Source organism: Acanthaster planci, linkage group LG02 (assembly GCF_054643075.1).
Source record: "Acanthaster planci isolate LZ-2023a linkage group LG02, COTS_SCS, whole genome shotgun sequence".
In the NCBI taxonomy this organism is placed as follows: Eukaryota; Metazoa; Echinodermata; class Asteroidea; order Valvatida; family Acanthasteridae; genus Acanthaster; species Acanthaster planci.
This window is the reverse complement of record NC_141778.1, coordinates 34,762,297-34,778,379: the sequence shown is the minus strand read 5'-3', so window position 1 is coordinate 34,778,379 and position 16,083 is coordinate 34,762,297. Positions and strand designations below refer to the sequence as shown.

Genomic DNA, 16,083 nt, shown 5'->3' with positions numbered 1-16,083 from the left:
CTTTTGCTTCTAGTGAACCCCCCTCTAGAGCAGAGGACACTTAACGTTGGCGGGAAAATGACTGCTGTATTTGCAGACGGAAGTCCCTGCGCGATATTCACGTCATTCGGCACTTACCTCTGCTTCTTACAAGGCAATAATTCTGGGAAGTTCTCGTATCAAATTGCCCCTCTAACAATTATTACATGACGGCATAAGGAGCTTTGCTTCAATCACGATTGTGTAGTTTTCGTTGGATGGACATTGGAATTCTTACATATGTATGTTAATAGTTTCTTTCAAAACGATTTTTCGAATGAACATTTTAAATGTTGGAAGTCATTTCTTAAAAAAAATGGTGTTCTGATTTTACTTTCTTATTTTCATAATTACTGTAGGCCTATATTATGTTCAGTTTTGTACTGCATTCTTGAGCGAATGGAACGATGCCCTGCCTTCTAGTTCAAACACAAATATTATGTTTTACAGTGCAAATACAGTGTATACTCAACCAAGTCCAGGAATAACTCCAAACAAAAACACCCCCGAGTGGGGAGAGTTGAGTCAAAAATGGATTTTCGTTTGCACGGCGGCACACTTTGGTTGGGCTTATTGTTTCGCGCTTGCAGACCAGAAGTATTTCCATAAAGTATTTTGCAATGACCGTGAGGGACATGGCGTGCAGAAAAACGAAGGGAAAGTGACAGGGGAGCGGAGAGCTACGGTTGGGCATCACGCCCGGATAAACCTCTAAATCGACCCGTTCACTCACTGCTCTTCATCAAAACCACAGCTGTATTTAAAGCCCTCCCCATCCTTCTTGGCAAATGTGCCATCGCCATGTCTCAAGTAGGATCAGACAAAGATGAGGGGCCTGTCAAAGACGGGAGATGTCCTAAATCGCTTCACGGAAGTTGATGGTACATGTATAACGCCTTAATTGGAAGGTGTGTTAGAAAGTGGATAGTGAACAATTACCCTCGGGACATTCAGTTCATTTTTGACGGGCGTGTGATAATTTTAAAATGTTTTCTTCAGATAGCAGAGGCGTACAGTAACGATTTTGTTTTGGTTGACTGTGTCACTGAAGTATTATTGATTCCGTAGAATAAAATTACTGTCTTAAAGTGTTTTTACTTGAAGTTAAATGCGCGTCTCTTACAACAAAAACTCACTTTGAGTGACTTTTGTGTAATTGCTGAAAGCAAGAACCAAGATAAATTCTTCATTCGTCATTATTGTTACATTTTGTATAGACATCCTATGCATGAGCATTTTGCATAAAGGAACATTTTTATCACTCTATAAGACAGGGATTTTTTGTTTGCTAAAACTGCTTGTGACGTACAGTTATCCATCTTATTGTTTCATTTTAGTTCAGTGAAATTTTAATTTGATATTTTAATCATTAAGTTATTGTTTGATTATAGGAGTCACGTCAGGTTTAATTGGTCTTATTTGTTAATTAGTGTTGTTTTATTGACGTGCTAGTTTGCAGACGGCTGAAGACGTACTTGAAAACTCCAGAATTTGGTTTGTTGGCTATTTGGATATATTTGTAGTAGACTGTTGTTTAGTTGTCGGGCTTCTTTGCGAGTTTCGTGTTGTCTTGTGATGACTGTCAGACATTGCACTATTGACCCTTGATGAGACCATATCTCTACGAGGAGACACTGGCTGCCTCGTTTATGAGTGCCCAGTTGCATTGTTATTTTCATGGTCGTTTAAGCGAGGAAACGCGCCGTCTGGTTATTTGTCTGATCGCGTTTGTCCTTACTCATTGCTTCTCGCCCGTATATTTGCTTTGTCTTCACGGATCTTCCCATCATCTCAGTAACATCCTCCTGATTAGATACAACAGCCCCTGATTAGGGCTGCCCTTGGCTGACCAGAAGTGACGTGATTGATTGCGAATCCTTCGTCTCAGATGCGGGGATGTTGTACCGTGAGACCATCAAATTAAATCGAGGCGGTGGCGTTATAATGGTACCTGGGCTTTTATTAGCCTCTTAGACCCTGCATGGGTTGTATTGGAACACATTTTCCATTTGACCGCAGTGCGTGGGACTTAATGTGGAAAATAACGTTTTCCACAACTATTTTTGAAAGTTGGACATGGAATTACGGCTAGTAGCTTGTTTTTCTCGGCGAATTTCCAATAATCTCGGAAACTTCATATAGTACACAATATCAGCTGTAAACAATCCAGTAATAATGAGCATCTTCGCTTGCAACCTTTTTGTTGAGAGTTTGTTTTGCTTACAGCGTTGAAGTATAATGGAATCGAAATGGAATTGCCGCCTGATCCGATTAGAATTCGGGGCCTTCATTGTTGATATCAGTCAACAGTACCGCAGTTTCAAATAGTGGCGCACTCAGACGTAAGGAAGTGAACGTTCGTAATGATAAAACAACATGAGTTGTGCACAGATCGATTAGTGTATGCCTATAGCTCAGAGAGTCAACACTCCACCGCGTGTCGTGTTTGTTGAAAGCTTTATACAATTCATATAGGATTGGCACAGTGTACTACCAGTGTACTGTACTTATACTTCGGGCTATTAGTAATTTGCGAAGTACCCAGGTCATTGACATTTCAACCAGCATAGCATTCGACATTATAACCTCTGAGTAGTTTGAATATAAGTAAAAATGACTCGAAATCAACGGCCTGCTTCGTTGGTTTTCATATTTGTGAAGGTATTTCATGTATCGTAAAAGCGGTGTATTTATTTTGGTTGGAAACATGCAACGTCTATGAATACTGCTAGTTACTACATGTGCATGATGCCATCAATAATAAAAGTTCAAGTGAAATGCTTCAACTCACCCCCATTCACAGAGGTAAAACCATTTTCCTTATCTGTTGTGAGTATAACGGCTAGGGCCATACACGTGGCAAAGCACCCACATGCATATCCCAACTCTAAGAAAACGTTAGATAATACTTCACCGAGGACATTAACAGCAGCTGTCACCAGGTCGTATGTCTTCATGTCATCGTAGACCATGCGGGTTAAGAAGTGCCCGTCAACATCAACCGCCGCCTCTTTTCTGTTAGTATGAAATGTTTGAAACGGACAGTGATTAATGAGTGCAGGTAGCGCCAAATTTCAGTAATTAGACGCCTTAAACTAGCTTTATGCATCACGCTGGATGGCAACTTCCTGATTTTGATTTTCATTGTATATTATGTACATAGTGTTATGCATATTATTCAAACTTATAATGTCTTTACTTCATTCTCCCATCCGTGTGCTTAGCATCGACGTCTTTTAAGGAGATGACCGTGGATCATCAACTTATAGGAAATCTGTCCTATCATGTTAATGATATACTTTTGACAGGGCAAATACTTAAGGCCAGAAATGCTGTCGAATTAGAATGATTGGCATATGTAATTATTTACTAGGGTAGCTGAACTTTGCTGGCGAATATCTCCTTCCAAGAGCCTCGTTTCGATAGGCCCAAAATCCAAATATAAGTTTTCCTTCTTTCCAAGCTGTCATTTGATCGACTCTCTGAGCACACCCCAGGGGAGAGCATGAATACGATGTGTGAGCATGTTTGAATGATGTGCAAATACCATCGGGCTGTGGAAATCTCACGGTACTTGAAAATAACAAACCCCTCCGTCCTTGTATATTTTGGCCAGTTGTGCATCTTTGCGCGGTGCAATTCGTGTACAATAGTTCTGTAAAATGTCAGGTGGGTAGGGTTTCCTCACCCATTTTCCCCAAACGCTGTACTTGACTATTTTAATGAGAAAGTAGACAGTTTGAGGTGAAAAAAATTGTTTTCATTACTTTCCAGTCTTGTGGTGAATTTAACACGCCTGCTTGATGTGTAATGTCGTAGATTATATAAGCGGTAAAGACTTACATTTTAGCACTTTTTCATATCTTTTCGGAAATGTTAACAAGGTTATATAAAATATATGTAATGAATTTTGTTTCTTGTACCGACGAATTTTATCCTACTTTGTTGTATGGAGTTGGTTGTTTCCTGCCGTACAGAAGCTCGACTTGTCTTCAAAACACGACTTGTGAAGATATTGAGATAACCCTTTATTTAGGGGCCTGTGCAAGTGGCACAATAAGATGGCCCGAAACCCTTTGAATATTTCTGGAACCTTCTATGAAAAATGAATCCACCTCGAAGGCTGCTCTCATAATGCACGTGAGATATAAGGACGGTTGGGGATAAAGATGGTGAAAGCCACATATATAGCAAGGCTCAGCATAGATCCAAAGATGCAACCCATAAGCCAAGAGAGGACCAATACATCTTTGATTGAAGTTCAGCAATCATGCATGTTTCAAGTGTCATCTTAGATATCATCCATATCAAGACACGCGTCTCATCAGTGGGGCGAGTCTGTTCCCAGCGCGCTGTGATTAAGACAGCGCCGAGTAGCATCCCTGTACTTATGATGATGATGTAGGCTTCTTCCAGGGCTAATAATCACAGCGCTGATTGAAGGCGAGGAACCTCTGACGTCACTCGAGAGAGTTAGAGATGTAGGGAGTTCATTCCCTTAACTGACTACAGGTGCGCTTGATAGATGGGTGCAGTAATCGATCGGGACTCCGTGCGATGTGGGAATGAATCAGGTGGATGATAGCGGAGTAATTCCCTGCTCATGGCCTTGTTTAGTGCTGTATAGCTGACCGCTTAAATTATCCCCTGACGGGCAGAAGGTACTTTAACTCATGTTTCCAGTTGGCTGGAAACGCCTGCATGATTCTCGCAAAAATTAGCATTTTCCCCTAGAGGAAAAGATACCCTTTTGAAGCTTTAATGATCACACCATAAAGTGTATAGATTCAGTGTTTCATTCATACAGGCTGAAAGGGATGTTTTTGATAATGTCAGTCTCTCAGTGATTTTGCCCACACATTTCCCTTTAATGAACTAGAACTGTTGAGAGCAGTGATCTTAACGGTTCAGTTTTGTCACGATCCAGCGTTTTGTTTTTGTTTGTTTTATGTTTTATTTTCATGCGCGTGAGATTTGCATTTAGTAAGAGCACCTCGCATCCACATCTCAGCCTGGTATAGATTGTACTGATAAACAAGTCTTTGGGTTGAGTGTCATCCGAATAACTTCGGCATTTTGACTAGAGACTCGTCAAATTAATCTGCATCTAAACACAAACATTTTCTTTGGATTCCAACTTCCCCTTTAAAGAACTCGAGATCCCCCCGTCTATCAGCTTCTGTGGGTATTGTTCCATCAGCGATTCCCCCAATGTCGTTCCGTCACAGATGCCCTGTTCAGCAAAACTAGGGAATTAAAACTTGAGATTAAAGACACTCACTGATGCGCTTCAGAGAGGAGATAAAGTCTAAGGCCCTAGCCGTAGGCATCGCCGGGGTTTCCAGTCGTAATTACCGAGCCGCAGTTGCATCACGCGGGGATCGTTCCCTCTCTGGCGAGGGGAACCCATGGGTCTCGACGGGGTTATTACTGGCCAACCAGGCACTTCAAGTCCGGGGGCATTAGGAAAATTAATTTACATGTTCACTGTCTCGACGAATGGGGAAAAACAATCGCAAGACGCGCGGATCACCTGTCTTTGTTTTCGAGATGAGCTCAACATTTTGCCACGGGGATGTGTGTTTTTTCATGCAGTAGTGATACCTTTTAATTGCAGTTTCTGAATAAAGGATATAATTTCTCAATCTTCATGTAATTAAACGAATACAAAGTGTCACGTGGGATTTTTAAAATCAGAATTTTGACAAATAAATCTGAATTATGACAGTTATTGAGATGGGCAACTTATTGTAGAACAATGATAGTAACGCAAGATAAAAACCTTAAACCTCAACCGACTAAAGGCAGGAAAGCCCACTCTTGAGAATTGAAATAACGAGTTTGTCCCTTTGCTGGATCTCCAAAGCCGGATGTTACTGTTTTTAATCATTCTGATCGGGAAATCTTAAAGATAAATCATCTTAAGCTGTCGCCAGTTTTTCCACCTTGAATTATTTAAAATCGGCTATGATAATTATTGATTGTAGACTTTTGATCTCTGTCTGGGTCCTTGAAATGTCTTGGTGATTTTTTGCCCGGCTGTGTGGTGTCGTTTCTTAAATGGAACTTCAACAGCAGCAGGACAAGCAACCTTGTGAATTGAAGACACTCAAAGACCAGAAGATCATCAATGGAATCAATTTCATGAAAGCGACATGCCGCCATACTTGTGATGCGGCGTAAAGCCTGGGAAGGTACCAGAACCCTTTCGGCAATATTCATGAAAACTGAGACATTTCCCCCTTCGAGAACTTCGTGGACAAGTACAAAAAAGTATCAGTCACCGTGAAAGACTCTGACAACCTAGAGGGTCTAGCACGAATCGATGGCACAGCACGGAAAGGCGCAGACCCTTCTTGGACGACGAGGTGCCTCGGGCGCTTCAAGCGCGGAAGCGATACTCTACGGACATGCACGCTTGGCTGCGGGCGGTCCATTCTGTTGCAAGTTGACAAATTTTTGTCGGATGTGAATTTGCAGGGGGATTTGCCCTTTCGCTGGCCTGTACTGAGGAAGAGAATGTCGACAGAGTCACGTAGACTCACAGCAATGCAACACAAGTGTGTCTCTTCGAAAAGTTTGAAATATCTTTTCGATGTTCCAGTGTGAATACATGTATATTGGGGATTGGGCTTTTGTACATTTGGAATGGCAAAAGCAAAAATCAGGGGACCAACTTCGTCATCATCACTGCAAGGATGAGCTGGAGTGCGTGTAATATTTGGGCTTAACCCAGGCATTGACATCTCATCTTCTTTGACATTATTATTATTGCCCGTCTATAACGTGGAACACTTAACATCTGTGACTTTATTTTCGGTGGTACTCCTACAGACTGTGATCCTAGTAGATACCAAGACTCAACGCCATACACTTTCAGGAATGTGAAGAGTCGTCCGCAATAAATCATCATCTTGACTTGTACTTGTGACAATGAGATGTACTCTGACATTTAAAAAAATTCACACTTGTCTCGGTCGAGTAGAAGAGTTTAGAAACGTCACAGCTGGGCCGACTCCTCACTCCACGTTGACTCAACGGGGAGGTGAAGGAAGATAAGCCAACGTCACGTTGGGTTGCTTACTGGACACAAGAAATAGGCTATTGTATTATGAATGGTTGAAGTGCTCTACCCGGAAGTCTGGAAAACACAAAATACGACTCGGGAGAGAATTGCATGTACTTAACCGTTCGTTGATTTAAAAGGCTAAGCTGCCTTGTTTGGCAGCACAGATCCTGGTTTGTGTACATCGCTGTTGTAGAGGTGTAGACATCAAACAAGATCTAGGGTGACTATACAGCACACGGCATATAAGGGGACAGTTACGGTTAACCGTGTTATGTATGCCATGTCGTCACAGATATGACCTACTTAATAGAAAGCATGTCCTACTTTAGTGCCACCGAGTTCGGAACCAATGCATCGTTATGTCTTTTATTCAAAGCTTGTCTTCTGGGGAACTGCATCTGTAATCAATGCCCAGACCTATATCTTTTTATCCTACTTAGGCGATCTACCGTCTATACTGCCAATAAAGCTGTGCATTGAGTCAGTCGCCCAGGGTTTAGCTCCTTCAAGAATCCATATGGATGTCTGGAAGATGCTTTCTAATCAGAAAGACGAAATTCGAAACCATTCGCAGATATTTGCTATTGAGAGATGCACGACTATAAGAGTGAGGCGGGTGAATGTCAGCCCACACATGGTATCGTTTTGAAGCTTGTTATGACCCCACTTTTCTGTCGGAAGAGGGTTTTAAAATCGGTATACTATAAGACATACATTTTCAAATTTGAATGTAGTAAACATTGGTATGAAAGGCGCGCTTAGAAATTCCTGTGAGTACCAGTTTAAGACAATGCACCTTTAAAATCAAGGAAAATGTTTCTACACCATGACAAGATGGCAGCAGAACCCATGAATGGAAGTACTTCAAAGGACCACTCTCACAATTTCCGTTTTAAGCGCAAAAGGTCAGAAAGAGAGAGACAAAACGACGAGCATGTTTTCATTTTAACGTCTTGATGGAGCCATTGAGTCAATCGCCGAAGCCCGTTTGTCTGGAAAAAAAAAACCCACTTGAGCACATCAGAGCGTAAACACGGACACTCTGGAATTTGTCTAGAACTGGCTGACCTTAAACTGTAATCTGCTGAAAGATTGATATCTCCATATCCCGAAATCGTCAGAACGAGTCTGCTGTATATTATGTGCTGTATATTATCGTGCTTTTGATTAACAGTTGAACTTGACATTGAGGATAGGGTATGCAGATTGATGCAAAACGAAAGTTGAATATTAAAAATAGAAAATCTTGAAGAGAAAGTATTTGCACACAAGAAGAGTGTTTCCTGAGATGCCTATTTCTAAATCATCAACAGAGTCCAGATCAAACATCTTTGGTTTACGGCCGTGAATCTTCTCAAAATAGAATCAATTTATTTGAAGAGGTTTTCTTAAAACTGAAATTGAAAGATTTATTTTTTGTCATTTTTCCAGCCTTTAATTAAACACATGTTATTGTTGTTTTGCTTTGATTAAAAACACAGGGACATTAGAATCACGTGTGTAAAAAGACGTAATGAAAAAAATGATAAAAAGGCTGCTCAAATGTCAAGGAGGTATGATACACATTTGTTTGAACTGTTAATAGTGACTTGTTTTATTACTTCTGTAGGAGATACTCCATTGCCCATTCAAATTTGTGCATTGTTCATTGTTGCTCATACGCCACTACCAAACTACTTGTACATGTAAAACAAATTGAATGTGGGGGAGTTGTGCCATGTCATTACGTTAAATATGTCACACGGTTGTTTTCATATTTTTATCCTCGATTAATCATCTCAAAAATATCAAGCGAAAACAAACAAAACATCACCAACATCACATAAGCGTATATCAACATCGATAGACATCAGTTTATCTGAATATATTATCGCCATAACACTGAGAGATAGAGTGATACATCTACCGAATCAAATCGTATCTGTGAGCCTCCAGTTATTTTTAGAGCGCCTGTTAGAGATATTGATGTCATCCATCTGCTTTTGCAGAATGAAACGAAAGAGAACTGATGTCCAAGTTCAGAGACGGAGGAGACAAGACCGCGGGATTAATACATTGGCTAAACGACAGAGATGCGTGAAATACTCAGAGGGTAATAATGTGGACAAACACCCTCAAAAGGCCGAAATATGCTAGTAATAACCGGTGACGCTTCAGTCTCTGGTTTGCTGCCTTTTAAGGAGTATTTCTGGAATGGTATTAGCCTGTTGGGAAATCGTGAATAAACCGTAGAGTTCGTGCATTCAGTGAAAAAAAAGCACAACTAAGAAACTTTACCCTTGTCTGTGTCCTTAGTTTAAAAGAAAATTTAAATGGATTTTGATGTTGGCTTGCTAGAGTTTCGGAGTGGTCTTATTGTTGGGTTTCTTACGAAGGTACGATAGATGAAAATGAAATTAGGAACTGAATTTTAAATAGGCCTACCTGGTGTAAATAAAACCCCGGCTTCAACGTGACACATGTCTTTTACTCGTAGTGTTAGGTTAGATACGCTTGGTTGAAAACACCTCCTACTGATTCCCTAGTTTCCTTGCTCATTAGCAATCCAGTCAGAAGCATTTTTTCACGAGGTTGACATTTCGCTATGTGTCGGTTGACTGATCTCTATATAAGTGAACGACTCTTCACAAAGTTCGTCGACGCCGCTGATAAAGTCTCGCAGGTCTCGACCTAACCTTCTTTTTGTAGCCACTTTCCACCGCCACTTCGGTCCGGAAGATGCTTCAGTGTGTCGAACAAGCAGACACAGAACTAAACATTCTCAAGTTGAACTCTTGGGAATTCATCAGGAGGCTCTTGAAGCATCCTCACCCCCGACTGATTCGCCTCGGTACTCCGTCACGGCTTCGAATCGGGAATGAAAATGGCTACCGGCAGAATAGACTTGACCATATTTACACAATTTGACTCCGGGTCTTCTTCAAGAAAAACTCAGCGCTCAATCTTCCTACCCACTGTACGCCACTGAATGGTGCATATTATTGTGAAGAATCACGCATGGAAGGGTACTGAGTGGTATTTCATTTTGTAGACCTTTGGAGTGTAGCGTAAATCTGTAAGTTTATGTAGCAGCTGTATTTATGCTACAAACGGTACCGCTTAAAACCAGACCATTTTAACGTATGCATGACGTCACATCCATACTGAGGATCAGCTTGTACGTTATTGGAAATCGCGGTAGTTTTTGTTAGGTTTCTGGGATTTTTGTGTTGTAGATATCGACGATAATGTTTGGATTGATTGGATGTTGGCAGTAATAGATTTATCATTGCCAAATCCTGCTATGACAGCCGCCATTTGGACTCGTTTGCACCAGGCTAATGAGTTATTTATGTCTTGGTACTGTCGGTAACGGTGACATATCCGCTTTGGGCAAAAACAAGAGCCATGTTTGTGGGGAGTGCTTATTTAGTTGGTTCCGATGCGGCCGCATCGTTTGCATTTCATAGTCCTGTTGAACCAGCGAAGTGCGGTTCCCACCAAAGGAACCTCCGTTGCTAGGAAAATGGCGCCCTTTCCTGGTCCACTCTGGGCCCATAGACTAGGGCAATTTGTACTGTATTGTTAGTGGTACATAAGGTGCCACCACGATGCACTTTTTAGATGGTGGTGGAGGTCAGGGATCAGATCAATATAGATACTTTATCTTTAAAATTACCACGCAGTCTCAAAAAAGAATCTGTCCATATCTGTTATTTTCCCTCTCAAATTACCCAATCTCTTTCATGTTCACGGGAGCTTACCGCCTTGGTCCGTCTAAAAGGAAGAAATTTGATCTGAGAGAGTTCGATCCATTCTTTTCTCATTTACAATTTGTTTATAGTCCCCTCGCCGTAAATAGAACAGAAAGTGATCCTCCGTCCGATCCTTATCCAATTCTGTTTTCCACCTGTAATGGTGGAGATTTGAAAACCGCCGTGGCCTCCGTACATTAAATTTCAAGGGGCTTGCGGGCCGTTTGCAGCAAATCCTCGGAGTGTAATTTCGACGAGTAAGTCCTAAGCATGCTTTAGTCGAATGAAAATAGACCTCAGCGTCCTCATTGCCTAAAAGTTCAGGCAGGCCTCGGAAACACTAATCGTAATTTTTTTTAATTTGATTTTTTTTGTCAGTAGGGTAGAGAACTCGTTGCGCATGGTTTCGCTAAATCGTAACGAAAAGTGTACTGGTTTTTGTAATAATGATTTTATTCTGTCAGTTGCGAAACGAAATGTTATCAGCTCAGAGCTTGACTCGAGCAGAATTGGGTCAATAAATAGAATCACAAAGAGGTAAGTGAAGGTGGAAATAGAGATGATAAAGACGCAGAGAGCGAAGAAACAGGACGCGCGAGTGCTCGGGAAATAACGGCCAGAGAGCGGGAGGAATGCAATATTGGCAAATTATTGAGGGTTTTGGCAAAGGGGAAAGATGGTAGCTTGGGGCTTCATTGCACGAACGGGCCCACCAGCGAAGAGCGGCTGTGCAAAGAAAGCAGGCGGACTAAAGGAGGTGTAAGTCTACACTGGCACACCCCTACAAGCTTGTTGAGAATGTGTTCAGCGTACGCAGCAAGCCGCTCACTATAAATACACTCCCAGCAGCTCTCCTTCCCCGCCATCTTTTGTGAGCAGAGTCAGCTAGTATCATATTTTACCTGCACACGGGACGAGCAATACCTCATTAGTATGAATGCATTCAATAAAAACCAAGGGCTTGAAATATGCATCACTGACCCTTTTATAGAATTAGGCATAGAGTGAACAATTTTTAAATTGAACTTTGGTGGGGTTGGCCTCACAATTTTAGCGCCACTTCACCGAGAGTCCGCTGTCGGTGTTTTTTCCTCATTTCGACTAACATGACTTGTGTCTATGTTCTAGTCATGCATGTTATAAAAAGTCCTTCAAGTGGAAATACGTCATCCAGTTTGAAACCTACATCAGTTCTGTACATCAGGTGCATAGGTAGTACACGCAGTCTTATCAAAATAAATAATAATAATGAAAATGTAAGAAATCATGGCATGTGCTTTGGGGCATTTTGCCGTGAGTCTCTAGTGAAGCACACACGTTATGTTGCTTCAGGCAATATGCCTTTTGCAATTAAAGTTCCCAAACCTATAGTGGTTGTGAAGCCGTGTACAAGCGCGATCAACTATTAGACCGTGTGTTATTCGCTTGCCTACAGCAACCTAATAAAGCAGAAGGCTGCCTTCGTGCCTTGTTATTTTTCTCCTCTTTTAGACGGGATGCTGCAAAAGGATCCTTAATCTCATACCATGGTTCACTGAATCCTTCACATTCAAACAGCGCACGTAACGTCATAGAAAGGCACATGCAGCAAACTGTCTGCCAGTGTAGTACATATTATTGTGGTTGGTCATATGGACAGGATTTCCAAAATTTACGATGACCCTCATTTAGCATGGAATAAAAATAATTGTCCACCCCCCATCCCCTCGAAAATGTGACGGAAAAGAAACACAGCGAGAAAGGCTTTTATCCGGAGAGCGTTTGATTGAAGGTTAAACTAAAATGGGTGAAATGGACTCCCTTTTAAGTGGCACTGTCTATACACTAAGGCCACGCTTACTGAATCTTTATAAAATGAATTAGATGATGGATGTTATTTATCTGTTGGGTTATCTCTGGTTTCATCGTCCAGTTGTGTGCATTGTTAAGAAGGCCAAGTGAGATAAAAGCACGATGGATTGATATTTTACTCGCACATTTTTCACTAGCACGTAAGCCTAAGTAGCACGATTGTGGCTGATGACTACCATCGATGCATGTGGATGTTTAGAAAATGGTGACATTTTCAGGCTTGAAAACAGTACATCGTTAATCACTCTTCTGTACTTCAACGAAGCCATGTTTGAATTTTTACCACACCAGGGAGGTTTAAACATAAATTTTCCCACCCTTTCCACCTAAAATCGAGGACAGTTTTAAGGACGGTACATTTTATAAAGGGGATACTTGTAAGAATACTGGCCCCAAATTACTCTACCTTCGCTACTGCTTATACCCCATTATCTGCCATCCCGTCTTGTTTGAAATTTTGAAGTCAGAAATTCGGTCGTCGTATACTGGTGAATAATTTACAGGTATGTAGTGTATGTGTTAGAGCGATGGCTGAGCTAGCGCAGTACGTGTGAATTTATGCCTTCCAAAAATATAAAATTAGCATAAAGATAGCTTGAGTGAAATCCCAGCGGCTGGCTGTGGGATTTGGTTAGAATGTCACTGCACTATGGAACACCAGGAGCCCTCGGACTGGTATGACTAGGAAAAAATGTAATAGGAGCGACTAAAGGGGACTTACTTAATCGCCTCCCACTGTTCCTGGCCAAACTTGCGCAGCACAAGCAGCTCCAAGGCATGATTGACGAAGCCATACTGCACATAGGAAAGAAAATATACCAAAAAAGGCATTCGGTATCGAACAAAAAATATTTCGTATTTGTCATGGTACAATACTGGAGAGAGCGAAAGTAGGTTTTCACCATTTGATGCCATAATTTACAGTAGGTTTGTGTTTGGTTCATGCCATATCTTGACTGAATATTCATTATTCTTTGTAAAAAATGCATGATCATCAGTTAAGATTACCATTGAAATTTTGATCAAGTTTGAAGTCGTAAACAGACTTCTGACATTTTGAGACATGTAACTGCATACAAGTGAAAAGCATACATTTCTCATGAAATGGTTCAGAGGTTTTGAATTCGGATTATCGAGCAATAAACCCTGTACTTGAAAAGCATCTAATGTCATTACAAAACAAAATGCCAGAATATTGTGCACAAGTGCCTTTTCGGTTTTCAGTTCCTTTGCAGGATTCCTTTTTAAAGTATCTGATTGAAATGAAATATTTTCTCTATGTAGTTCTCGAGGGGAAACAGAAATGTCGTGAAATTTAAAACAGGCAGGCACGTAAATCTTAGGGGTACTCTAAAAATACTTATACCTTGGAACGCACCTCGCTTTGTTCGCCTTGTGCGCGGGCTTTATTGATTTGGAATGATCTTAACTAATTCGTACCTTCGAATTATGAAATAGATTTAGAATTACTTTAGTAATGGTATTCGACCACGCATGCATTCGACCCAAAGAGCTGGGTCGAGGAGAGAAGATTTACCATCGGTTTTGTAGCAGCTGAAAGCTATTAATGTTTTCAGTCTTGCACACTGCACCAGGACGGACGGTGTATGAAGTGCATTTTCAGAGCACGGGAAAGATGGCGTATCAATGGCACCGGCACGTGCTGGAGCCGTTGGTTTAGGTGAAGTTGTGCACTTTCATGCAAAAGTTGAAGAGCACTCTCTTGCTGCATATCAACACCAAATTATAATACCCCTCCGATTCACATGAATTGTCTGGAATGATATTCAACTTAACTTCCACAATTCGTGGTTTAATTCTGCAACTCTACCAATCTAAACAATATTTATTATGGTTTACAACCGACACACAAAGTGAAATTTGGCAGAAATGGAATTCTGAAACTTACCATGATTTCGGCTTTGGTAGTACCACTCTTTCAACCTTACACCTGTCCTTTGTGTACGTGATCAATACGAACGGCTGACAGTTTACTCTTCTCTGATCCACATAGGATTTGGTACACAGCATGCGGTTTGGTCATCGGGCACACCGTGTAGTCGTAGGAAAACCGGGACCTATGGAATCGGCGGCCGGTCAGATTTCAGATTGGGGACTGGTGTCCACAGAATTGTGCTTTAGACGCTTGTTTCCCTTACCAAGAATCCTAGCCTAGATGGGAGGGCGACGGATCCTATATTACGCGTGTCAGTGAGCAAGGGATGGAGTAATTTGCTGCCTTTTCCCTGTGCGCGTGCACTGCAAGCCTCCGCGTCGGCGGTGATGTTACAAAAAGCAAGGGCTCCCTCTGCCGGCTCGACTAGGGTGGCTTTCTCTTATTACGCGCTGTGCAGCGATTCGCCATTCTTTTGATGTTGCCTGCAAAATAGCGAACGAACGGGATTCGTGGCATCACCTTACACTTCAAAGGACTTACAGTTCCAAACACGCGCATGAGTAAGGCAAGCGGGCCTGTCCCGTAAGATGGAATTACGAGACAGGAAGGCCTAACACAGCACATCACAGTATGAAAAGGGCAAAAAGCGAGTGGACTCTTCTCATAATACTGATGGGAAGTACCTCCACTCTGCAAGATAAGATCTTGCACATTGTTTAACTAAAAAATAATTAAAGAAATAAAATATTAAAAAAAGAAACAAAGGTAGTGAATTGTTCACGCGTAAAAATTTCCATTACATTAGGGCCTATCAAAATCGTCTCCAGCTGTGGATATAAAATGGCAAGAATTTAATGATGTGTTTTTTTGTACGTACGTGAGCAATACCCCACTCAGTCGTCCTTGGTAATGGTCTTTTCGTCCTTTTGAGACATCCTTTGAGATGCTGTCCTTATACAATAATAAACGAATGCCATCCTTCGATGACAAGATGGATGCGGTCAACGCCAAGAATTTTAGTCGTCGGGCGCTAGATGAGATACGCAGATCCTCAGATCATGTGCCTCACAACAAAAAGGAGGAGTAGGAAAGCTTGTGATTTGGGGGATGCTTCAGGCATGCAGTTCCTCATTATTTTAAAATGTAAAAAATATGAAATCGCTGAAAATAAAGGCTATACTCAGCTTTTAAGCTTTTCCCGAGGCCATTAGGAAACCTTTGAATATTAATTTAAATTTGTCTATGATAGAGATGAAATGTAAAGGAATAGGTTAAGGGGACATAGGGCCTAGTTACTTTTTACTTGAAATCTAATTTTATCATCATTAATTCTAACTTCAATTAATTTTCTTCTCTTCATTTTGCTTACAAAGAACCGATGCGTCTTTTGAAATATCGTTAAGGGTCCGTAGCGTCTCCGTTAATAATTGTGGAAAACCGCTCTTTTTCCTTTTTTTCTTGTAATTAATGATAACCGTTCACGTGTTGAAAATGGGAACCAAGGTATAGTTGGA

The 16,083-nt window shown here is 41.3% G+C and overlaps 1 protein-coding gene across 1 annotated transcript; it reads right to left on the bottom strand.

Annotated features, from left to right (window-relative positions):
* Positions 1–2,281: 2,281 nt before the first annotated feature.
* LOC147800180 (guanylate cyclase soluble subunit beta-1-like) lies at positions 2,282–15,256 on the bottom strand. Its single transcript, XM_087133546.1, has 3 exons — positions 14,582–15,256; positions 13,394–13,467; positions 2,282–3,033 (listed from the first exon to the last, which is right to left on the bottom strand). Exons 1-3 carry the CDS (start codon positions 14,582–14,584, stop codon positions 2,787–2,789), a joined length of 324 nt encoding a protein of 107 aa, XP_086989672.1. The 5' UTR covers positions 14,585–15,256; the 3' UTR covers positions 2,282–2,786.
* Between the last annotated feature and the right edge of the window lie 827 nt (positions 15,257–16,083).

Excerpts from the sequence above, each read along its gene's own strand:
- LOC147800180 (XM_087133546.1), bottom strand. Across the intron at positions 3,034-13,393 it reads GAACAGTGGGAGGCGATTAA|AAAAGAGGCGGCGGTTGATG; the intron begins GTAAGTCCCCTT and ends TCATACTAACAG.